The 25,754-nt window shown below is 37.3% G+C and overlaps 2 protein-coding genes across 2 annotated transcripts; one reads left to right on the top strand and one right to left on the bottom strand.

Annotated features, from left to right (window-relative positions):
* Positions 1 to 2,634: 2,634 nt before the first annotated feature.
* On the top strand, positions 2,635 to 4,501 carry LOC140667215 (uncharacterized). The gene is made up of 4 exons (XM_072894957.1): positions 2,635 to 3,191; positions 3,270 to 3,413; positions 3,948 to 4,263; positions 4,349 to 4,501. Exons 1-4 carry the CDS (start codon positions 2,941 to 2,943, stop codon positions 4,499 to 4,501), a joined length of 864 nt encoding a protein of 287 aa, XP_072751058.1. The 5' UTR covers positions 2,635 to 2,940.
* Positions 4,502 to 6,431: 1,930 nt separating this feature from the next.
* LOC140667014 (uncharacterized) lies at positions 6,432 to 8,243 on the bottom strand. The gene is made up of 3 exons (XM_072894642.1): positions 8,073 to 8,243; positions 7,055 to 7,667; positions 6,432 to 6,726 (listed from the first exon to the last, which is right to left on the bottom strand). Exons 1-3 carry the CDS (start codon positions 8,164 to 8,166, stop codon positions 6,633 to 6,635), a joined length of 801 nt encoding a protein of 266 aa, XP_072750743.1. The 5' UTR covers positions 8,167 to 8,243; the 3' UTR covers positions 6,432 to 6,632.
* Positions 8,244 to 25,754: the final 17,511 nt, after the last annotated feature.

Here is a 25,754-nt window from a genome sequence, read left to right as displayed (position 1 = left end):
AGATGCGCAATACGGGGTGAGTTCCAATTTGTGAGCGAATCCCGAGATGTAAGTGCAACGGACGTTTTCTAATCGGTGACGCGCTTCGAGGCGGGAGGGGAGGGGCAGGAAGCAAAAAAAGGGTCGGTCGTAAAAAGTGTCGGCACGAGAAAACTCTGCGTTTTCCAAGTTTCGTATTTTACGTAACGCTACTACAAGATATTATTATGTTTCATTCCGCGTGATGTTAATCTATTATTATCGGTTGTTCCGTGGAACCCCAGTGCTCGGGGGTGGAACACCCGTAGTTTAGGTATAATATCTCGTCGCGTATCTGGAGGTAGCAGGTCTTCCTCGGATCTCCCGGTACGTAATTTGCGGGCGGTAGAGGGGGAAACAGTAGCTGCGTGTCTAACGGTATTAGTTTGCGCGGCCACGGGAAGTATCTCATAGACGTTATGCGGATGTCCGTCTTCAGAGGTTTGACCTGCTTCGCTCGTAACGCCGGGTTAAAGTACGCCTCGTATTCTAAGTCAAAATATAGGCAATCCGTCCCGAGGAATTCACTATCCGCTTCACTGACGGGGGCGTATTTGAATTCGTAGTATAAACGTCGCGCGTGGAATTTGTGTCCGCCTCTTTTTATTTTTGGCATCTACAGAAAGATCAAATTAGTTTCGCGTGTTCGCTGGGTTCGACCATTGGTTTTGAGGTAGGGAGGTGGCATGTGCAGAATGTTAGCACGATGCTATCAGGAGAAGTTGTAAGCTTTGGTCTTAGGGTAGGAGTGCCGTATGTGCAGAATATTAGCACGATATCGGCTGGGTAAGGATAGTAACGAGCGTGCAATTGTCTGCACCGCCTACGTCGTTGGTTTGGTTAATGGTTGAAACCAGGTCTGTTGAGGGTCGGATTGAAACTTAATATGACGCCGAACGTAGAAAATGCGGACTGGGTTCAGATATGTTTCGGTATTAATGCACAATGAGATTTCGTAAATATATGTATATTTTAACTAAACTTACATTGGATGGTTACAGTGGTGACGCGTGAATATAAATCAGAGAGCTATCGGCACGGAGAACTGACGCAGGGTGTACGGACGTAGTATAATGAAGTATCGATATAATATGGGCTCGTGTGAGGTAGAATGACGTTGAAGTGGAACTGTATGGAATAGGATCGCGTACTGAAATGGAAACGAATGTGCATATGGAAAGCGTGTTGACTTGGAACAGGGTTTGGAAATGGAATCGCGTATCGAAATAGAATTGCAAGGATGAGGAGCACTTCTAGGGAGAGAAGTGCATCGCTCAGAGTCTCGAATTGATGTGCCGATTTTTGGGACTGTTTCGAGGTCCTTCGGTTTGTGCGGGTCAGAGTTGAAGAGTGAGGTGGACGCGTAGGAAGGGTTATCTAAGGGTTCGGATTAGCGGGGGAGTCCTATGGTGGTGGAAAGGCGGCTATTTTATGATTCACGTTTCGGACTATCGGCTAGAGTCGGTAACGATTATAATGGGTAACTTGTCCAGTGAATAACTTATCGGCTAAAATGTAGTCGATAACTTATTGTTTGGGTTTATATTATAAGTTTGGTGTTTCTTAAAAGTAAATGGAAAAAATTTTGATGCTGGGACGTAATAATAAAAATTATATTAAACACATATATATTCCTTATTTGCGCCTTCTTCATCAATCCCATCCTTCTTCCTCCATATATTATATAATAAATTAATATTTAATATATATAATAAGATATAATTATATAATTAGATGTAATAAATTAATATTTAATATATAAAAACTTAACATAAAAATAAATATATTTTCTCGCGTACGCCTTAGCCTCCGTCTTATCGCGCTCCTCTAATCATAAAAATATTTATGATTAACGTACTTTAACTTAAAAAAATTGTTTTTAAAAATAATATATTAGAGACTGTGTCTTTTGTAATGTACAATAAAATATGGCTTAGTATATACAGTATATTAAATTTATTACAATATAAATGCAGATATGAGTATCTACTAATGCATATGCATGTAGTAATAAGTATAATATATATATATATATATGTACATATACATGTAGCAGAAGAGAAATATAAATTTAAAAATAAAAACTGAAATATATAAAATTATTATTTATTTAGCAATTAGAAGACGTCAAGAAAACAACAAATATACATTGACTCGTCAGACTGAAGACTAAAAACTGAAGACTGAAGACGCGACTCACACACGCACACAACCAAAGAACAATTGACTCGTGATTCTCATGTTTCATTTTCTCGTCTTTACTCTATCACATACTTAAATGTTGATGAAAATTTTTTAAGATAAAGTAGTGTGTTAAGGAGAGTTCTAACTCAGAAGCTCGAGGGGGGTGTGGGGGCAAGAGGGAACCGTGAGTGCGGGAGGATGACGTCACGCAGGTCCGCGACGCGGTTGGTAGGCGAGGGGTACGCGGAGAAGAGGAAGAGGTCCGCGACGCAGCCGGTAGACGAGGGGACAGCGGAGAGGAGAGAGAGGTCCGCGACGCAGCTGGTGGACGAGGGGACAGCGGAGAGGGGAGAGAGGTCCGCGGCGTAATCGATGGGTCCGCGAGTAGGGAGAGGGATAGAGGGTGTGTTCCGTTTCACGCATAGACTGCATGGACGGAAGCGCATCGCATGACCGCATGGGTGCGTTCCGTTTTTCCCATGCGCTTACTGCGTATAGAGAAACAGAACGGTTATGATGCACGTTTCGTTTGACTTGAAAACAGACATGGTGGAATAATATGGTATTAGTTCATTGTCATTCTTGAGTTCTTGACACGATCGACTGTATTGCGCGTATTTTTGTTTGGATTATATTTGTAGAGTTTTTGTCCTCTCTATAAAATCTAATCTGATCCTGATCAATATCAATAGATCGGGAAATTCATTAAAACTATTTAAAAAAAAAGAAAAAGAAGACATGGCGAGTGATGTGCTCTTTGTGATGTCTTCTATTTTTAACCAGATTGATGAAGATTTTCATGATGAAACCTCTTCATCATCTAGCAGTGAAGAAGATTGTTATCAAGAAAATGATGACATGCCTACTTTGTGTGCCATATTAATGGTACATGAGACGCGGGGTGAAATTTCTGTGTTAGAAAAGTTGTCTGATTATGTGGAACGAGTTGTTCTAGGATACTCCAAAACAACTTTTAAACAACATTTTAGGTTTGTACGAATGTATTTTCTGTCAATGATTGATAAATAACAAATCTGCCTTGTATTTGACTTTGAGTTATGTTGCAGGGTATTTCCAGAGACATTCCAACTAGTTTTGATGCTTGTAAAACCAATTTTGAATGGCATCAATGCTTGCGGAAGAAAACAAATATCTGCAGAAAAGCAACTTTTAATTACGTTATGGTTCATGGCTACTCCAGATTCATATCGGTATATGTAATGTTTGACTATACTAAAAATCCAGCTGTAAGGATCTATCCAAACGTAAAGGCCGCCACACACACTTTTACATAACGCATAATGCACATACATAAGTAAACTGATTGGTCTATAAACACATGCATAAGGAATTCAACCAATCGAATTCCTTATGTATATGCATTATGCGTTATGTAAAAGTGTGTGCGGCGGCCTTTACATAGACACATAACCATATGCATAAGGAATTTGATTGGACTATAAGCAAAAATAAAGAATTTGACCAATCAAATTCCTTATGCATATGGTTATGTGTCTATGCAAGTTTGTCTGGATAAGCCCTTAGTCTGCAATTTCATTTAATGTTTGTCACCGTTGTTAGATGTAACGATCGAATAAAGAATTTTTAAAGTTTCTATCGAACCCACTCAGCATATAATATTGAATGACAGCAATGTTTCAGAAATATTACATGCTGAGTGAGATGATTTTAAAGGTGCATTGAGACCTTGGCGACAGTTTCTAGTTCTATCATTCTGTATTTAGGTCTATCTGCGTCAAGTTTGGTGTAGGAAAAGCTACTGCATGGCGTGCTGTGAAACGTGTAACTTACGCTCTCCACTGTCTAGCGCCACGTTTCCTAAAATGGCCAAGAGGAGAGGAAGCTACTCGCGTGATCGAAGAGTTTCAAAGAGCAAAGAATTTTCCAGGCGTTATTGGGGCAATTGATGGTTCCTTTATAAAGATAAGAGCTCCTAAAAAAGATGCAGCTTCTTATATCTGCAGGAAAAGTTTTCATGCTATTCACCTCCAAGCTGTGTGTGATGCTCGAAGTCTATTCACTCATTGTTATACTGGGCATGTAGGTTCTGTGCATGATGCACGAGTTTTTAGGAATTCTCCTGTAGCTGATTTTATCCAGAGGTCATATGAATATTTTCCTGCAGATTCTCATCTTATTGGAAATGCAGCTTATACACTTCATTCACATGTTATGGTACAATTTAGAGATAACGGACATCTTACTGCAAGGCAAAAGAATTTCAATTACTGTTTATCGTCTACTCGCATGGCCATTGAAAAAGCTTTTGGGCTTTTAAAAATGCGATTTCGCATTTTACTTGACTGTTTACCTCTCACTGATGTCACCAAGATACCACAGTTTATTATTGCATGCTGTGTAATGCATAATATCTGCATACTGCAAAATGATATTATAGACGATGTTGTTGTTTGTCCCAATGATGGGAATGATGTTCCTGATGTTATAGCAGCAAGTACAGATTTGGGTAATCAAAAAAGGGTAAGAATTATGAATGAGTTGAGAATGAGCCTTGGAAACGAAAATAATTAGACGAAGAAATGGTATCAGTGACATGCAGTGAATGTGTAGATTTTCGTAATTATTTGTTACATACATTATCTTATACATATTATTATAAAAAAATAGTTTTTTTTATCTTTTCAAATACTGTAAATATTGTAAATACTTTAGTGAGTAGTTTAATTAGACTATTGGAGCTGTCTTTGTATATTTTCAATTTTTCTTGCACAATATAACTTGATTCTGCCTACCTACCTTTTTTTAGCATACCTCTTCTTTCAACATTTTGTGAGATTTAGTAGTAAAATTCGCAACTATGTAAAGCTAAAATTACATTATAATTTACAAAGTGATGAGATGTTACTATACTATATCTAATATATTGTATTTTGAAATATTTGAACTATATACGTATAATATATACAATAAAAATATTTGTTTTATAAACACTGTATATAAAAATGTAAATTGTACAAATTATTTATAATTTAATCCTTCCTATAAATCATAAATATAGATCATTATATTTAATTTAAGTTATAATATAATATAGCAGTTGGTTTTGACATATTATAATCTCACAAGCTTATAAAAATTCTTTGTACTGCTACAAAAAAAATGATTAAACATGGGTATATGCTCAAGACTGCACTGCATATATATTAAAAAAACTGATATTCAATAAATTATGTGATAACTTTATTAACATATTTTTTGAATGTATAATTTTACAATATATACACACGTTTCCTATATTAAAAAAGAACAGTAAGGAACAACTTGCTTTGGGATTCAAGAATAACATAATAACATTCAAGAATAACAAGCCCTTACAATATAAAAGTACAGACAACATGAACAGGGAATAACACGAGCAAGATATAGAGAGCTCTCTCTTCTTTTTGTCTGTTATTTCTTGTTTATATTGCTTGTACTTTTGTATTGTGAGAAGAGTTTTAGGCTCGATTATATTAATGTTACTTTGGATAAGTTTTCATGTGATCCGAGAAAGTAAGAAACAAAGTGGCAATGATTGACAAAGAACTGTAAGCTGATAAATTGAAAGAGCCTGCAGATACATTTCAAATAAATAAAGCAAAAAAGGAGTCCTTTATTTAGCTAAAAAGGTAAACACATTTAAGACTTAAATGTGTCTATTTCTTAATAATGAATAAAGATACATATTTAATTATAAATCTTGTTTACATATATGTAAATATAAAACCGAAATAATATTGTATTATTACAATCGAGCCTTAGTCTTGCTAATACAATGTTCAAATTAAAGAGAAATCACATATCAGTTCAATTCAAATAAATAAACTCTATAAAATTAAACTCTATTAAACTTATCTCAATTATACAAAAGCTAAATAAAATTTATCTTGACTAGGATAAGTCATGCAGTCTGTAAGAAAACTCTGCCGTAGTAGCAATCACAATTGTTATTAATTGAATAACAGAAAACTTAAATAATGTATGATCAAAACTTTTGATTGAAAAAAAAAAACAATAAGCACATTCAAAGTTTTCATCATGTGCCTCTAACACAAATGCATTGCAAAATAAATTAATATTGCTTGAAATAGCTTTAAAATTACATAACACTTAATTAATATAATAATAATTTTTGATAGCTACAATATTGAATTTAAAAAAAACATTAATCTTTTTCGAATTAAATAAAATTATCATGACATGTTTATAATTTGTATAAATAGCTATTTTAGTAAAATTTTTAAATAAAAAACATTAATAAGCACATACATATTTTAAGGCTACTTGCGTTCTGCGATCTTGCTGAATATTTCAAGGAAAGACTGTTGAAGTTGCATTTTGTCTTTGTGCATTTGATTTTGTCTTTCTACCTTTTCTGCTCTACGTCGTTCTCTATCTTCTCTCTCCTTTTACTTTTCTTCTTTTATTTCGGTAATAAATGACTCTAAAATCGATTTTACTCTTCTTTTTTTCGGTTTTAGTTCATCTGCTGCCATAGTTGAACTATTTAATAAGTGAAAACTTAAATTAATCAAATAAAAAATTATAAACTGTTAATTTAATTTAGTTTAGTTAATATTGACGTTAATTTTAAACATATTAACTTTTAATTAGAGCTATTAACTTTTATTTAGAGCTATTGAGCTTCTGCCCACAGGACGCGGAAACGCCTGCCGCGCGGGAAAAACTGACGCGGTAGTCAATAAACGCCAGGACAACAACACGTTGATTGGCTATTGCGTCGTTTTTGCCGCGCGGCAGGCGTTTCCGTGTCCTGTGGGCAGAAGCCCATTAACTTTAATCTTAATTTATTTAAAAAAAATAAACTTACCCAATTCTGTCTGCAGTTGACTTCTCTGATAAAGTTGATGATAACTTTTCTGAGAAAGAACCTGGGGAAGGTGGATTATCACTGCCGGCTAGTGACACCGGGTCTACCCATGCTTTTTCTCCGAATATTGAGTCCATCGTCGAGTAAAAAGCCCAAGAACTGGAATGATTTCCTGACTTTTTATTACTATCAGTAATATTTTTGTATGTCCTTTTGAGTCCGGACATTTTGTTTTGGCACTGAGTACCAGTCACATTATAGTTTGCCTCCTTCATTTCATTTGAGATTTCATTCCATATTTTGTTGTGACGTTTTAAACCCGCAAATTCTGATTCTTTATTTCGATAGATATCGAGTAATAATAGTATTGCTTTATCTGGCCATGTAAAGAACTCTTTCTTATTATTAGCTTCGTTGTTTATTTCAGATGCAACTACAGGCTGTTCGTTGTTTATTTCAGATGCAACTACAGGCTGTTCGTTGTTTATTTCAGATGCATCCACAGGTTCGTTAGCTTCTAAGCGTGGAACAGAATGCAGCTCTAGTTGTTCGATCATTACAATACTTCTTCTTTCTCTTTCTCTTTCTACTAAGAGCTTGATAATTTCTTTATCTGGTAAAAGAAAGCAAAACTTTAATTATTCACAGGGCATCTTACAGAGAATGAGTGTTATTTTCGACTGGAATTTAATATTTTACACATGAAGAAATCTGTCCCGCATATATTTTATGTATGTATATATTTCTTTATATATAAAATATTGAATATTAATTGTATATATATGCATATACGGGACATATTTCTTCATATATAAAATATTGAATATTAATTGTATAATAATATAAATAATGAATATAATTGGTTAATTTTTTATGGCTTAAGGCTTACTACACTTATTGTAGACCCAGTCTTACAGCTTGTAAAAGTTAAATTTAATGGGTATTTGGAATAAATATATTGTTTTAAAGAATCGTGAAATTTGAGGTTACAATTAAAATTTTTTATATTAACACCTACTGCCAGTCGTTGCTCCTAGGAATTCAACTTCGGATACGTTAAATTTCCATAATTCATCATTTACATAAACTTGTAACTCTTTTTCATTAGCCATGTTATAAAATACTGAAAAAACTTATTTTATCCGAACACCGCTACGTTCCGTTTCGCGCATAAAACACATGAAACGTATACGCGCATGGATCACGCATGGGCTGCCTCACCTCGGGAGCTGAGGCAGTTCATGCGTTCTTATGCGCTAAGTGGTGGGAAAAAGCATTATGGTGGGAGATCGTTCTCATGCGCGCATGAATCGCGTATGGAGTGAAACGGAACGACCTCCGAGCTTTCCATGCGATCCATGCGTGAAACGGAACGCACCCAGAGAGAAACGGCGCGATAGGCGTTCGCAACGCGATAGAGAGAGACGGCGCGATAGACGTTCGCAACGCGGTAGAAAGAGACGGCGTGATAGGCGTTTGCAACGCGGTAGAAAGGGACGGCGCGATAGACGCGTGGTATAGGATAGGGTAAGGAGAGCGCTGTGTGCATTGTACATAGCGTAGGACAAGAAGAGCGCGCGTGGTAAGAAAAGGAGAAGATTACAATAGAATATAATTAGTGTGAGAGAGAGAAAGAAGGAAAGTGAGGAGAAAGGATAGCGGAAGCGCGATAAGACGGAGGCTAAGGCGTACGCGAGAAAATATATTTATTTTTATGTTAAGTTTTTATATATTAAATATTAATTTATTACATCTAATTATATCTTATTATATATATATTAAATATTAATTTATTATATAATATATGGAGGAAGAAGGATGGGATTGATGAAGAAGGCGCAAATAAGGAATATATATGTGTTTAATATAATTTTTATTCAAACAAAAGGTGTGTCTATTTATATATATAATGTGTGTGTGTTTTAAAATTAAAAATGTAAAAAGATATAAAATTAAAAATATAAAGATATAAAAATTTAAAAATGTAAAATCTAATATAAAAATATGAAAATAAAATCTAAAATCTGAAGTTTAAAAACATATAACTAAATATAAAAATATAAAATTTAAAAAACTAAATATTCGTAGGAGAGAGGCGGAGGGGGAACTCGCGACGATTGCTTCTATAACAGAAAAATGAACATTTTTATTAGTACTTAAAAAAAATATTTAAAATTTGAGCATATTTACAATACGAGGGGCTCCTCTCCGTATAATCTGCGGAGGGAGAAGATATCCGCATACATATGCGGATACTCCGCGTCCAGCTCTCGGGCACCGGAGCCATCGCACCAGAGGTCCTCCCATTCTGCGCACTCCTTACGGTAGGCCCGCACCCAGCGCATTTCCTCTATGTGCGCTATGTTGATGTATCCAAGGATCGGATCGGTATTTATTCGGAAAATCTATAAAAAATTAATAATTATAAATATAAATATATTATAAATAAGAGCGTATAAAAATAATAAAAATTACTTACATTTCCGAATAAAACGTCCAGCAACGCCTGGAACAGGGTGCGGGCCAAAAACTTCACTCGTCGAATTGACCGGCGGTACCGCCAATGAATTCCTTCAGGTAGCCGAAGGCGTCGGTATCCCGTCTCGAACATAGCCTCAATAAATGCAATTATTTGTAACATTTTAAAAACTTTAGAAAATGCACTTTACTTCACTGGATCACAGACAGGCACTTTATGACAGCTCCAGCTTCAGCTAGGTGACGTCTCGATAAAAAAAAGGGTAGGGGATGAGCATGACATAAGAGTTAGTACGAATGCTTACTCTTCACAGCTGATAAAAAAATTAAAAGCTGACGTGGACTGTCGCTCCACACAGCATTCATACAGATAATTCTAATTGAATAGCATAAAAATATAAAATATAAAAAGATAAAAAATTAAAATAAGGGGAGGGAGGGAGAGCGCGCCACAGCGTCTTCTGAAAAAAAAAAACATCATTCTTAACATCTTTAAAACTTTATAAAAATTATAAATACACACAAAATTCATGCAGAATTTCTTCGTTTACCACATAAGTGTATTAATTGCGTGAGAGACAAGTCGCTTTCTTCTCTCTTCTAAAAAGTCTATCCTTCTTTCTCTTTTCATCTGTAGCAGTTTCTCTTTTCGGAGATGCTTCATTTCCGCAACAACAGGATCCTCAAATTGTAAAAGTTCTACTTCGCTATCCTCATTGATCACATCACATAAAAAGTCTATATCATCACGAATCTCGAAAAACAGTTTTAGCGATCTCGCATGAGTCTTTGGCAAACCAATTTCACAATTTCGCAAAAACTGCACCACAGAAGTCACAGAGCCACCGAGGGCGTCGGAGCGTTCTCTCCACCGTATCTTATCGCGACACTTACACAATAACAGTTTTATTTTTCATGCATTAGTCTTCTTTCGTACAAAACGGACAAAAATTACAAGGTATTAATTGATACAGCGGTCTCAGACATCCACCGCATTCATGTAAATCACGGATTTGTTGATAAACTTCACTTTGATGTGTGCGCACCACATCACTCCCAATCTGTGACCTCTCCGGTAATCGCATGAAACACGATATACAGTGTGTTTAACAGAAATCCCAGGTTTATAATAAAAAGATATAATGCACAGTCGTTTTATTTCATTATATGTACGTACTTGTACATCATCTAACGTATGAATAATACAACATCACTAAAATTACCGTCAAGAACACTATCGTGTAAGGATTCTACATCCGAATCAGAATGCTCGGACGAAAAGTCCATCGAATCGGATGACTCGGCAAACTCGAACGAATCGGACGAATCGGATGAATCGGATGAAATGTTCATCAAGAGTGAATCAGGCGACTCGGAAGAATCGGACGACTTGAACGAATCAAATGAAATGTTCATCAAGTCATCCATAAGCACAAAGTTTTTTTATCAGATATAACAAAAAAATATCACAAGGATGACCGCATACTCGCGATTTCTTCCAAACTCGCGTTTTCTTTATCAGATGCGATAAAATTGTCACCAGGATGGTCGCAAACTCTTTTATGGTACACGGTCCTCCCAAATATATATTTTAATCCCACATCTCCCTCTAACTCGAGTATCACGTCTCATCTACATCAGCATTTTTCAACATCTTTAGCAGAATGAATGTAGATCCAACTATATACATCTTACGTTTTATAAAGAATAGGCGAAGAAAGAAATAATAAAAATCAGTAATAAAAACGGTGATTTATTTATTGCAAACATCATAGAGTAACATTTACAGCACATGTTAACAATTCACAATCTACGAGTGATTTGCCGTCAAACGCGTCACTCTCACGTATCACTTTTACCGCATTGTAATCAGTGATATTGTTGCGTTGCAAAATGCTAACAAATTGTTTAAACTTTTCATTATTAACAATATATGTATTTTGACACAGCCAGAAATATGATCGATACAGTCTTCAAAATCGAATAAATGTACCCATGTTTGCGGATGCATACATATACAAAAAATTATTAGATAATGTTAATTTAACAATTTTGGAATCAGTTAATGTAATCATTTGGATAGATAGATCGCAGATCCATAATAGCTCACTTTCAGTCAATTGTACATGTCGTTCAATATCAACACGTTTCTGCATCAATGAGTGCTAGGTAACGGTAGGCAATACTATTTGATTGCCTCGGTTATCACCAACAAGTAATTCCACATATGACATAGCTCCGACGCTTATTCCAATCTCCAAGTATTTGTATGATGTCGGGGTTAGCGCATACCTTCTTCCCAAGATACGACCCGCGCGACGAGACTCGGATGAAATGCTACAAAATTTTAGAAAAATGTTATTAAAAATATAATATTAATATAAATATTAAAAATATTATTTAATACTAATATAAATAATAAAAATATTATTTAAAAAAATAAAACTTACTCTTTCTTTGACAGATTGTCCGTAATCGAGACGTAATAATTCATGTTGCTTCCTTTAGCGGAGACCACAAACGATTGACACGATACTAAATTATTTTAAGTATTAAAACACAATTTAGCACTACAAATTGCAATGTGGAGGGGGTGATTGTTGATACAGCAAGCTTTTTTCTCCAAGCGCCTATATACAGCTGCTAATTAATAATTACATCCCCAAAGATTTTAGCCGAATGCGCTTAAAATTTTCCATGCGCCGAGATACAACATTTTCTGATGAAATCACACCTGAATATTCTAAATGTACGTGACAAATTATCAAAAAGTAACTCGCAGCTGCATGTAATTTGAAACTATAAATTATCCATGCGCTAACGAATCTTACTTAAATGTTTAAAGTGTGCGTGACAAACCGCAAAATTGTCAAGGTTAAATGACAACTGTATGTAATTTGAAACCGCAAATCTTTTGAGCGCCAATATACGGCTGCTAATATTCGAAATATGACAAATCTTTGAGATGATGTCACCCATAAGTGACAATCCAACGAGATATGACAAATTGCGAAATGCAGCTGCATGTAATTTGAAACTGCAAAACTTTCGAGCGCCGATGTGCAGCTGCTAATATTTGAAATACAGCAAAAAAAATTTTTTCGACATAACGTCATCGTTAGATGACAAATCGCGAAATGCGTGATAGAAACGTCTATGAATCGCGATATAAAATCGCTGCAAAGAGGTGCATCTCCATTATTTTCGAGTTGTGCATCTTGTTCGGTCTGAAAAACATGGCGGAGCAAATTGTGTGGGAGCAATCCACCTGGGTAAATTCAGTGAAGGAGTACATTGCGTGGGAGGCGCAATATAACGAATGTATCGAGTCGTTGGAAGAACAAAGTCGAATTAAACGACCACGATTATCGATGGGAAATCGACAATCGCTGATTGCTCGAATCGCGCGACTCGAAGGATTGAAAAATGTGTTGCACAGGCGTTTCGTACACGCGAGTGCAGGATGCAGTTCGCGAGAAAATGGATTGATTTGGCGAGAGATCGATACGGCGTTCGAAGGTCGTATCTTGACTGGTGCGGTTATAAATTATAATCACATCGAACCTCATCAATTTTTGGAAGACGCGAGCGACATTGTGCTCGAGCACGTGCGAGCCGTTATGCAAAAACACAGCAGTGTGAAAGTGAATACAGTATTTAACGGCGAGTTTGTAGCGGGCGATAAGCGCGCTAATAAATCGATTGATTTATCGTATTGATTAATACGCGAAACTTTGAACTCTTTCGTACATCTAATTTACGCGAGTGGTATGAGCGGCGAGTCTTCGAGCCCACCCTTGCATCGCTCGAAGAATTTCAGGAACGCGATAGCGGATGGACATTATCGCGTATACTAAATTTGACAGTAAATATAAATAAATATAATCCTATGCATGCCGGATGTTGCGTGCAATTACCGCGAAAGATAATAATGAAATGAGCAGTGGTTAACGTGCAATCTCAAGACAATGCATGTTTTGCATGGGCGGTGGTGGTTGCTTTGTATCCAGTTGAAAAAAACACAGACCAACAATCATCGTACCCGCATTATACAACAGTACTGAATCTTCAAGATATTGAGTTTCCAGTAACTCTTAATCAAATTAAAAAATTTGAAATTTATAATGACATTTCAATGTGTATACCATCGAGAATGAAAACATTATCTCGTTACGCCTTACGAAGCAAAAGAGGGACAAGCACGTCAGCTTGCTCTACGTGCAAGATGCGCGAGATATCGAACATTTCGCGTGGATCAAGAATTTATCCAGACTTGTTAGTATGCAACTCAGCAAACACAATGGTCAAAAATATATCTGCGATCGGTATGTATATTTAATAAAACTGTCTAAAAATATTTAAAACAAGGATATAAAAATTTTAACTTTTATTTTACAGATGCATGCACTATTTTCACTCGGACGAGAAACTACAGTCGCATACAGTAGACTGTGGAAAGATGAACGACTGCGCTATCCGGTTACCGAACGATAAGGACAGGTGGCTCGCATTCGCCAATACAACAGGAAGGAGCGACTACCTTTCATCGTGTATGCCGACCTGGAGTGTGTTTTGGTGAAAAAAGAAGAAAATTTTTATCAACATCACCAAGTATTTAGTATCGCTTATTATGTACATTGCTCGTACAATAATTCGTTATCCGCGTATCATTCTCGTCGCGAAGCCAATTCCGTTGCGTGGTTCGCCGATGAACTTAAAAATTTGGCCCAACGTGTAGAAAATATTTTAACAACCAATGTCCCCATGGTAAATTTAAGATGAATGGAAAGAATTTTGACACAAAGAAGTGCGACTCAGTGTCATATATGTGAGAAACCATTCGTGGAAAATGATGATACGCGCGTACTCGATCATTGTCATTTGACCGGACGGTACAGAGGTCCGCGCATTCAAATTGCAATCTAAATTACAAAGAATCTTTTTGCATTCCAATAGTATTTCACAATTTATCCGGTTATAATTTTCACTTTATAATCGAGGAAATAGCCACAGCGTTCGAAGGAGAAATCGATTTACTTCCGATAACAAAAGAAAAATATATTTCATTTACAAAACATGTTAAGGGTACGAAAGACAAACCGGGAAATTACATTAAATTACGTTTCATAGATTCATATAAATTTTTCACAACAAGTCTCGACAAATTGGCATCTTTTCTGAGCAAGGATAAACTCAAAATTTTACAAATGGAATTTAAAAATTTATCCGCCGAGGATTTCAATTTACTGACAAGAAAAGGTGTCTTCCCGTACGAGTACATTGACTGCGGAGATAAATTGCAAGATGCGTGTCTACCATTGCGAGAATTATTTTACAGCTTCTTGACAGGTAACACAGTATCCGAGAGCGATTACGCGCACGCTGAGATTATGTGGAAGCGATTCTCAATTTGAACGCTTGGCGAATATAGCGATTTATACCTCAAAACTGATGTCTTGTTACTAGCCAACATTTTTGAAAATTTCCGCGAGAGTTGTATCAAGAGTTATGGGCTCGACCCCACGTATTACTATACTCTTCCCGGCTACACGTGGGACGCCATGTTAAATCATACGAAAATTATATTTGAATTACTCACAGACATTGACATGGTTATGTTTATCGAACGAGGTATACGCGGTGGTCTGAGTCAATGTTCCAACAGGTACGCGCGTGCTAATAACAAGTACATGCAGTCATATGACTCATCGAAACCATCAACGTACTTGATGTATTTCGATGTTAATAATTTATACGGATGGGCAATGTGTTAACCATTGCCCTATGCCGATTTTCAGTGGGTCGATAATATTTCCAATTTTGATGTATCATCGATCGCGCTCGATTCGTCTACAGGCTACATCCTCGAAGTCGACCTCGAGTATCCGCAGCATCTTTACGATTCGCACACTGACCTACCGTTTTGTCCGACATGCGACAAACCACCTGGCAAGCGCGAGGACAAGCTTCTCGCAACCTTATACGATAAGAAGCGTTACGTGATACACTACCGTAATCTGCAGCAATGTTCCCGTCACGGTCTTCGTGTTGCAAAAATTCATCGTATATTACAATTCACTCAATCTCCGTGGCTCCGTACTTATATAGAACTCAACACAAAATTTGGAACACTGGCGAAAAATGAATTTGAAAAAAATTTGTAGAAACTAATGAATAATGCCGTATTTGGTAAAACGATGGAAAATGTGCGCAATCGCGTAGATGTTAAACTTTTAACAAACTGGGGTGGAAGGTACGGCGCAGAGGCATTTATTGCAAAACCAAATTTTCATAGCAGGAGCGTTTTTTCGGAAAATCTAATCCCTGTGGAATTACGTAAACTCGAGGGGAAATTCTACAAACCAATTTACGTGGGTATGTGTATTCTAGATATATCCAAGACATGTTTGTACGAATTTCACCACGATTATATGGTACCCATGTATTGGGAGAGATGCAAAGTCATGTACACTGACACGGATAGTCTTATATATCACATTGAGTGCGACGATGTGTACGAGAATGTGAAACGCGACATCAGCAGATTTGATACGAGCGACTATGCGATAGACAATGCGTACGGTATACCGCTCGTGAATAAAAAGATACCGGGTCTAATGAAGAATGAAAACAACGGTACCATAATGACCGAATTTGTCGGGCTTAGAGCAAAAATGTATATGTTGCGCATGGATGGTAAAAAGGATACAAAAAAGGTAAAAGGCGTCAAGAGTAACGTTGTCGCGAGAACGATAACGTTTGACGATTACACGTGGTGTTTGAACGAAGAGATTGAAATGACGCGTAGTCAATCGTGTATAAGATCAAAATTGCAAGAGATATACACCATTCGCGAAACAAAAATTGCTCTAAGTCCGTACGACGACAAGCGGTATATCGTACCTACAGCTACTGATACGTTACCGTGGGGACATTATAAAATACCATTGTAAATAATTGTATTTATTTTTGTAAATAATTGTATTTATTTATTGTAAATATAAATTATGTATATATATATATATATATATATATATATATATATATATATATTTATTCATTCATTCATGGAAATTTATGTATATTTTTATTATGTTATATGTTTATAATAAATTATTTTTATGTATCCAAGAGTTGTGCGATTTATCAAGTCCCAGCCATTTCACAAAAACTTCATCACCTTTTCCACGAGATACACGTTAGCAACGGGGCTAGCAACGTTATGTAGCTCGTATTCGTAGAATCTTCCGGCTACTGGATTTCCGCGCGAATGTTCGAGTAGATATGTCGCGGGATTAGTATTTTGACAATTTTAAACACTTCGGCCGACCAATTTGGTGTGTAACCTTTATCAAAAATGGTTTTGAATTTACTCACACGTATTGAATCACCTACTTTTAATTTCACTGAAGCAGCAATTTTTACATTGTTGTATACTGTATTTAAAAGTCTATCAGCGATTGTAAGAGTGACATCGATAGGTCTCATATTGATAGTGCGATGTTTTCGCGCGTTATATCCTGCAATGAGTCGGGATAAAGCGTCGATCCACTTGTAATTACCATTTAGTGTAAACAATTTCCACATATTGTTCTTTAAAGTGCGATTGAATCGTTCCACGATCGAGGCTTTCATGATGGAATACGTTGAATAATGATTAATATTATGTTTCTTCATGAGTTTTTGCACATTTGCATTGTAAAATTCCTTTCCTCTCTCTGAAAACTTTTCGGACATCTTCCACCATCTCGAATTAGTTTCGCAATCGTTTCAGACATTTCGTTTCCACTCTTACTTTTGAGCGGTATGGCCCACGCATATTTGCTCAGCACATCGATAACAGTGAGTATGTAATTGAAACCTTTGTTGACTCGTGCATAAGGACGCATCTCAACTACGTCTGCCTGCCACAGATCATCGTATCCGCGTACTATGACGCGTCTACGCGGAAAATTTTTTCTCGCCGGAGCGTGCAATTCTTCCACGAGCTGTCGCTTTTCAGAGTTTTTCTTTTCTTGCATGTTTGATCGTGGCATATTTCATAATAATGTAAAAGTTCATGTAATTCTTTATGTATCTTTTCCTGAGTCGGATGTGGTTTGCACACGTGTCTGAAGCATTTTCTGCATTTCATGCATCATTATCTGAAGCGTTTGCACGTGCGTTTCGAGCGCAATAATTGTTTCCTCAATTTCTTTCTGTCTATTCCTCAAAAGTTCAACACTCATTTCAACGTACCGTTTGTTAGCAGCATCGTTATCATCTTCCGGTTGCGCTACACGTCGTATCTTGCGCAACCGTACCTTGCGTCAAAGCCGGCGCTAGTCAGACACAGAACGTTATCTCGCACATAATTTCTTAGTAATCCGTTCCATTCATAATATGCATTATTCGACATACCGAGCGATACTCCAAATTTATTAATTAGCATTTTAATACGAAATGTTTTGACTGAATGACTAGTATCGTCAATATGTTGTTTAATTTATAATAAGACCTGCCTCGCGAAACTCTTCGATAATTGACATGATTTCATTGCCATGGGCATTGTTACCTGCTCGACACGAAGCTTCCAGCAGCTGCAAACGATCTACCAATTCGTTGGAATCGTTCCAATGCACGTATTCAATTTTATTCTCATTTAGTGTCATAGTGCGTGGTAGATTTATACCTTTTCCAATTTTTCTTTTGATAGGAAATAATGAAGCGATTATATATTTATATTTGTATCCTTTGTTACCTAAGACTGGATTACGCACATTGCTATCACGTCTATGCGCGTTTGTCGCCAGTAATATACTTTTATATTTATGCATATCGTTCTCTGTATATACAGCATCGTCGGTAATTCTCTTGAAAATTAATTCGTAGAGACCCGGCGTCCCCGCATATTTTACTCCATTAATGATTATATTATTTTTCTTGTCCACTTCAAAATGTTTATCGCCGAGCATCATTCCTTCGTCGGAAAATTTAACACTGTATATGTAATCCATGTCGTTATTTCCATCTTGGCTCAGAATTGCTCCGATATATCTTTGTCCGAGCGGACCAAGATGTTCTCGCAACATATTCTGACCCTCGGATGTTTGTAATTGACGTTGAACCGACGTCACAACCGTTTCGGGTGTGGTCTCAAAAATTTCTTCAACGGAAAGAGACGAGATTATTTGAGGTTGTTGAACAGCTTTTATCGGAGTCGATTGTTTCATTCGCTTTGATTGATTTGGTGTAGAAGTTATAATGAATCGTTTCCGTCCCCCGTTTGATTTTTTTTCATAAATCAGTGAAATGTTTGATCGTTTCTGCGGTATGCTCTCTTGTTCTTCTCTGGGTATACTAAACGACTCCACTTTCGACGCATCAGACTGATAAAAAAAATGTCGCGTCGAAAGATATTACCAAATTCGACGAGTGCAAATTGTACAAACGTTAAACTCTATCTAAACTCTGAATTTTATCCGTACGATAATTTAAATTTGGATTTTGATAAAAAGAGATACACTATCCTATTCGACATATACGCGCGTTTTCGTAAATCTTATTACGGATGCAATAATGATAATGTATTATTTACCATGGCAAAATTTCTAGAGAGCGGTTCTCTCACGCTCATTGACTGCTCGCGATAAAATGAGTCTGTCAAAAATGCTACCATAAGGATAGAATTTGAATGTAAGCAAGACGTACCCACAAATACTACCGCATATTGCCTCATCTTGCATGATCGCATTGTCGAATATAACCCGTTGACAAATGTTGTCCGTAAAATTACATGAATCAGGAATAATCCCCTCCAATGTTATAACATTATAACATTATAAAACTAGCGATACTCGATGATCAACATCAGTCGTCCATCGTAGTTCTTGCCAATATCATTTCATTATGGTTGTGCCAACGTTTGTGGATCTGCAAGGATTTATCGTTGGAGGAAAGTTTATCGTGAAAGAAATTGCAATTCTGACAAAAGGTTCTGTACTCTCTCATTATATTTTTACGAGTCTTACACCATTCCGTTTGCTCACGAGATCTGAGAGATCTCAAGTTGCATAGTTGATTGGAAAACATCATAATCTGCAATTGGAAGATGGAAACATTCCGTACTACAGAGCCAAACGTTTAATCACTGACGCCGTGACGTTGAAAGATGCATCTTCTCGAGTGTATGTCAAAGGACATGAAAAACGAGAATGGTTGGCAAATTTACTGGAAGACGATGCGAGAATCGGTCTTATTATCGAGACATTGGATAACGATTATGATGACGTTCCTGCTTTAGATAAATTAGATGCTACTCTGCGTTGCGATAGACATGTACGAAATTGTGCTTTACAAAATGTATTTAAATTATTCAATTGGTGGTCGAATCATCATCATAAAGGTTCGATCAATCCATATTTATAATAAACTATTGTTACAATACATATGTGTTATTATCTTTTTTTATCCTCTCCTTGTAGCAAGTATTATATTATAGTACGTGATGCATTTTTCTATTAGTCTGCATTTTAACAGACAGTAGACGTGGAATATTTGACATCTTTAAACGCGAAAAATGTCAAAATTCATGTCGTTCATGGTTCGCTTGATGTTGATCGACGTTCGTTTGATGTGATTCAAACATGGTTCGATAGATGTTCATCGCGGTTCGATAGATGTTTGTTTGATGTATGATTGTGGTTCAAACATTGTTTGATAGATGTTCATCGCGGTTCGATAGATGTTTGTTTGATGTATGATAGTGGTTCAAACATGGTTGGATCGATCTGTAGCAAGTATTATATCTCTTAGCCATGTCTTAGCCATGTATACATCTGTGTGGTGAATATTACATTTCAGTACGTGGTGCAGCTACATCTGGTATTATATTTTAAGTCATGATATTAAGATATTTATTTGATGTATGATAGAGTTCAAACATGTTTAGGTCGATGTTGATCAATAGATGTCTGATGCTTACTTGATTGTGACACTATTTAATTATAATTATCTGTATGAATGCTGTGTGGAGCGACAGTTCGCGTCAGCTTTTAATTCTTTATCAGTTATAAAGAATAAGCATTTATTGCTAACTCTTATGTCATGCACATCCCCTATCCTTTTTTTACCGAGACGTTACCTAGCTTCCGCTGGAGCTAGGATAAAGTGTCTGTCTGTGATCCAGTGAAGTGATTAAAAAAGTTAAAAATGTCAAGCATAATGTCATTTCTCGACGCTATGTTCGAAACGGGCTATCGCCGCCTGAGACTTCCCGAAGGGATTGGCAGGCGATGCCATCGCCGTATACTTCGCTGGGTCAGGAATTTGGCCCGCGCCCTATTCCGAGTGTTGCTGGACGTTTTATTCGGAGATGTAAGTAATTTTTATTATTTTTATACGCTCTTATTTATAATATATTTATATTTATATTTATTAATTTTTTATAGATTTTCCGAATAAATACCGATCCGATCCTTGGATACATCAATATAGCGCACATAGAGGAGGTGCGCTGGGTGCGGGCCTACCGTAAGGAGTGCGCAGAATGGGAGGACCTTTGGTGCGATGGCTCCGGTGCCCGAGAGCTGGACGCGGAGTATCCGCATATGTATGCGGATATCTTCTCCCTTCGCAGATTATACGGAGAGGAGCCCCTTGTATTGTAAGTATGCTCAAATTTTAAATATTTTTTTTTAAGTACTAATAAAAAATGTTCAATTTTCTGTTACAGAAGCAACCGTCGCGAGTTCCCTCTCCGCCTCTCTCCTACGAATTTTTAGTTTTTTAAATTTTATATTTTTATATTTAGTTATATCTTTTTAAACTTTAGATTTTAGATTTTATATTTTCATTTTTTATATTATATTTTCATATTTTTATATTGGATTTTACATTTTTAAATTTTTATATCTTTATATTTTTAATTTTATATCTTTTTACATTTTTAATTTTAAAACACACACACATTATATGTATAAATAGACACACCTTTTGTTTGAATAAAAATTATATTAAACACATATATATTCCTTATTTGCGCCTTCTTCATCAATCCCATCTTTCTTCCTCCATATATTATATAATAAATTAATATTTAATATATATATAATAAGATATAATTAGATGTAATAAATTAATATTTAATATATAAAAACTTAACATAAAAATAAATATATTTTCTCGCGTACGCCTTAGCCTCCGTCTTATCGCGCTTCCGCTATCCTTTCTCTTCACTTTCCTTCTTTCTCTCTCTCACACTAATTATATTCTATTGTAATCTTCTCCTTTTCTTACCACGCGCGCTCTTCTTGTCCTACGCTATGTACAATGCACACAGTGCTCTCCTTACCCTATCCTATACCACGCGTCTATCGTGCCGTCCCTTTCTACCGCGTTGCAAACGCCTATCGCGCCGTCTCTTTCTACCGCGTTGTGAACATCTATCGCGCCGTCTCTCTCTATCGCGTTGCGAACGCCTATCGCGCCGTTTCTCTCTATCCCTCTCCCTACTCGTGGACCCATCGGTTACGCCGCGGACCTCTCTCCCCTCTCCGCTGTCCCCTCGTCCACCAGCTGCGTCGCGGACCTCTCTCTCCTCTCCGCTGTCCCCTCGTCTACCGGCTGCGTCGCGGACCTCTTCCTCTTCTCCGCAAACCCCTCGCCTACCAACCGCGCCGCGGTCCTACGGCTGTGTCGCGGACCTCTTCCCTTCTCTGCGTACCCCTCGCCTACCAACTGCGTGGCGGACCTGCGTGACGTCATCCCCCCGCACTCACGGTTTCCTCCTGCCCCCGCACCCCCCTCGAGCTTCTGAGTTAGAACTCTCCTTAACACACTACTTTATCTTAAGAAATTTTCCGTAACATTTAAGTATGTGATAGAGTAAAGACGAGAAAATGAAACATGAGAATCGCTAGTCAATTGTTCTTTGGTTGTGTGTGTGTGTGTGAGTCGCGTCTTCAGTCTTCAGTTTTTAGTCTTCAGTCTGACGAGTCAATGTATATTCGTTGTTTTTTTGACGTCTTCTAATTGCTAAATAAATAATAATTTTATATTTCAGTTTTTATTTTTAAATTTATATTTCTCTTCTGCTACATGTATATGTACATATATATATATATATTATACTTATTACTACATGCATATGCATTAGTAAATACTCATATCTGCATTTATATTGTAATAAATTTAATATACTGTATATACTAAACCATATTTTATTGTACATTACAAAAGACACAGTCTCTAATATATTATTTTTAAAAACAATTTTTTTAAGTTAAAGTACGTTAATCATAAATATTTTTATGATTAGAGGAGCGCGATAAGACGGAGGCTAAGGCGTACGCGAGAAAATATATTTATTTTTATGTTAAGTTTTTATATATTAAATATTAATTTATTACATCTAATTATATAATTATATCTTATTATATATATTAAATATTAATTTATTATATAATATATGGAGGAAGAAGGATAGGATTGATGAAGAAGACGCAAATAAGGAATATATATGTGTTTAATATAATTTTTATTATTACGTCCCAGCATCAAAATTTTTTCCATTTACTTTTAAGAAACACCAAACTTATAATATAAACCCAAACAATAAGTTATCGACTACATTTTAGCCGATAAGTTATTCACTGGACAAGTTACCCATTATAATCGTTACCGACTCTAGCCGATAGTCCGAAACGTTAATCATAAAATAGCCGCCTTTCCACCACCATAGGACTCCCCCGCTAATCCGAACCTTTAGATAACCCTTCCTACGCGTCCACCTCACTCTTCAACTCTGACCCGCACAAACCGAAGGACCTCGAAACAGTCCCAAAAATCGGCACATCAATTCGAGACTCTGAGCGATGCACTTCTCTCTCTAGAAGTGCTCCTCATCCTTGCAATTCTATTTCGATACGCGATTCCATTTCCAAACCCTGTTCCAAGTCAACACGCTTTCCATATGCACATTCGTTTCCATTTCAGTACGCGATCCTATTCCATACAGTTCCACTTCAACGTCATTCTACCTCACACGAGCCCATATTATATCGATACTTCATTATACTATGTCTGTACACCCTGCGTCAGTTCTCCGTGCCGATAGCTCTCTGATTTATATTCACGCGTCACCACTGTAACCATCCAATGTAAGTTTAGTTAAAATATACATATATTTACGAAATCTCATTGTGCATTAATACCGAAACGTATCTGAACCCAGTCCGCATTTTCTACGTTCGGCGTCATATTAAGTTTCAATCCGACTTTCAACAGACCTGGTTTCGACCATTAACCAAACCAACGACGTAGGCGGTGCAGACAATTGCACGCTCGTTACTACCCTTACCTAGCCGATATCGTGCTAATATTCTGCACATACGGCACTCCTACCCTAAGACCAAAGCTTACAACTTCTCCTGATAGCATCGTGCTAACATTCTGCACATGCCACCTCCCTACCTCAAAACCAATGGTCGAACCCAGCGAACACGCGAAACTAATTTGATCTTTCTGTAGATGCCAAAAATAAAAAGAGGCGGACACAAATTCCACGCGCGACGTTTATACTACGAATTCAAATACGCCCCCGTCAGTGAAGCGGATAGTGAATTCCTCGGGACGGATTGCCTATATTTTGACTTAGAATACGAGGCGTACTTTAACCCGGCGTTACGAGCGAAGCAGGTCAAACCTCTGAAGACGGACATCCGCATAACGTCTATGAGATACTTCCCGTGGCCGCGCAAACTAATACCGTTAGACACGCAGCTACTGTTTCCCCCTCTGCCGCCTGCAAATTACGTACCGGGAGATCCGAGGAAGACCCGCTACCTCCAGATACGCGACGAGATATTATACCTAAACTACGGGTGTTCCACCCCCGAGCACTGGGGTTCCACGGAACAACCGATAATAATAGATTAACATCACGCGGAATGAAACATAATAATATCTTGTAGTAGCGTTACGTAAAATACGAAACTTGGAAAACGCAGAGTTTTCTCGTGCCGACACTTTTTACGACCGACCCTTTTTTTGCTTCCTGCCCCTCCCCTCCCGCCTCGAAGCGCGTCACCGATTAGAAAACGTCCGTTGCACTTACATCTCGGGATTCGCTCACAAATTGGAACTCACCCCGTATTGCGCATCTTGCTTTGTAAATTCCGACAATATCGATAGAGATTCTTACGCGTACTTCAACGTACACCTCGCGATCGACAGCACGCGCTACACCGGCGTGTATTGCACGGCCTGCCTCCGTAATCTAGCATTTTTCCCGTTCGACTGCGAACGGTGCGTTAACGCTGACGCCGACTTCCTCAGAGGTTTAAGAAATAGAAACATCTCTTACTATTCGTTAGCGGATCTTATTAAAGTTTTCGTTAGCGGGACCATTCCCGAGGGGTTCACATCGCGCGACTTCCCTTAATTCGGTAATCGCCATTTCCTTTTTTGTTTGACACTGCCGCATCATCATATACACGGTAACACCACCGCCATATCCCTAATACATCGCCTTTGGTAAGGAACAACATTCATCGTCCGGATAGCCCTAGTCGCGGGGAATCCCCAGAAGCTTAGCTTTTGAAACACGCGACCGGTCAGGCGAAAGGTCCGAGCACTCTTAGGAGCCGCGACCCCGCTTGACGTAACAATATCATTATGCGCATAAAACGTTACGTGTAGCATGTAATATACAGGGTGTTTCAGACCACCCGTACCACCCATTTGAAAACTAGAGAAGTGATTATTTTAAAAAAGTGAAAACATTTTCTTTATAAATCGGGTGCGCTTTATCGAATGGTGATATTTTCAACTTCTGGTTCCGGTCGGAAACAGGAGATTTTAACCGGAAGTGCATTTTTTAAAATAAAACATGGTATTTTTTATTGCAGATTCGAATTCTATGCGAAAAAATATAAAACTTTTTTACCAAACATTTTTTCGAAAAATGTCATTTATGTCCTTCAAACAACCTTCAAAATGTGTGTTGGCGAAAATAACATTTTGCGTTATCTGCTCTCGGCATAACCCAGGATCTACGACGAGGACGTGGCAGATATCAGATCCCGTGTGTAGTTGTGCGTGCGTGCGTGCGTGCGTGCGTGTATGCGTGTGTGTGTGCGCACCCCGTAGGGATAAGGACCCTGTGATTCGTCACCTCCACAGTAGTTTACGACTCCAAACCCTCCCTACGTACGTGTGTGTTGTGTGATATGGCTAGATGTGA

This window comes from Anoplolepis gracilipes, chromosome 6, assembly GCF_047496725.1.
Source record: "Anoplolepis gracilipes chromosome 6, ASM4749672v1, whole genome shotgun sequence".
NCBI classification, from domain to species: Eukaryota; Metazoa; Arthropoda; class Insecta; order Hymenoptera; family Formicidae; genus Anoplolepis; species Anoplolepis gracilipes.
This window is presented reverse-complemented; position numbering and strand designations above follow the sequence as displayed.

Coding starts and splice junctions, on each gene's coding strand:
- LOC140667014 (XM_072894642.1), bottom strand. CDS start 8,166: ATGGCTAATGAAAAAGAGTTACAAGTTTATGTAAATGATGAATTATGG. Junction 7,668..8,072: donor CCTAGGAGCAACGACTGGCA/GTAGGTGTTAAT, acceptor TTCTTTTACCAG/ATAAAGAAATTATCAAGCTC. Junction 6,727..7,054: donor TCAACTGCAGACAGAATTGG/GTAAGTTTATTT, acceptor CTTATTAAATAG/TTCAACTATGGCAGCAGATG.
- LOC140667215 (XM_072894957.1), top strand. CDS start 2,941: ATGGCGAGTGATGTGCTCTTTGTGATGTCTTCTATTTTTAACCAGATT. Junction 3,192..3,269: donor ACTTTTAAACAACATTTTAG/GTTTGTACGAAT, acceptor GTTATGTTGCAG/GGTATTTCCAGAGACATTCC. Junction 3,414..3,947: donor GCTACTCCAGATTCATATCG/GTATATGTAATG, acceptor TTCTGTATTTAG/GTCTATCTGCGTCAAGTTTG.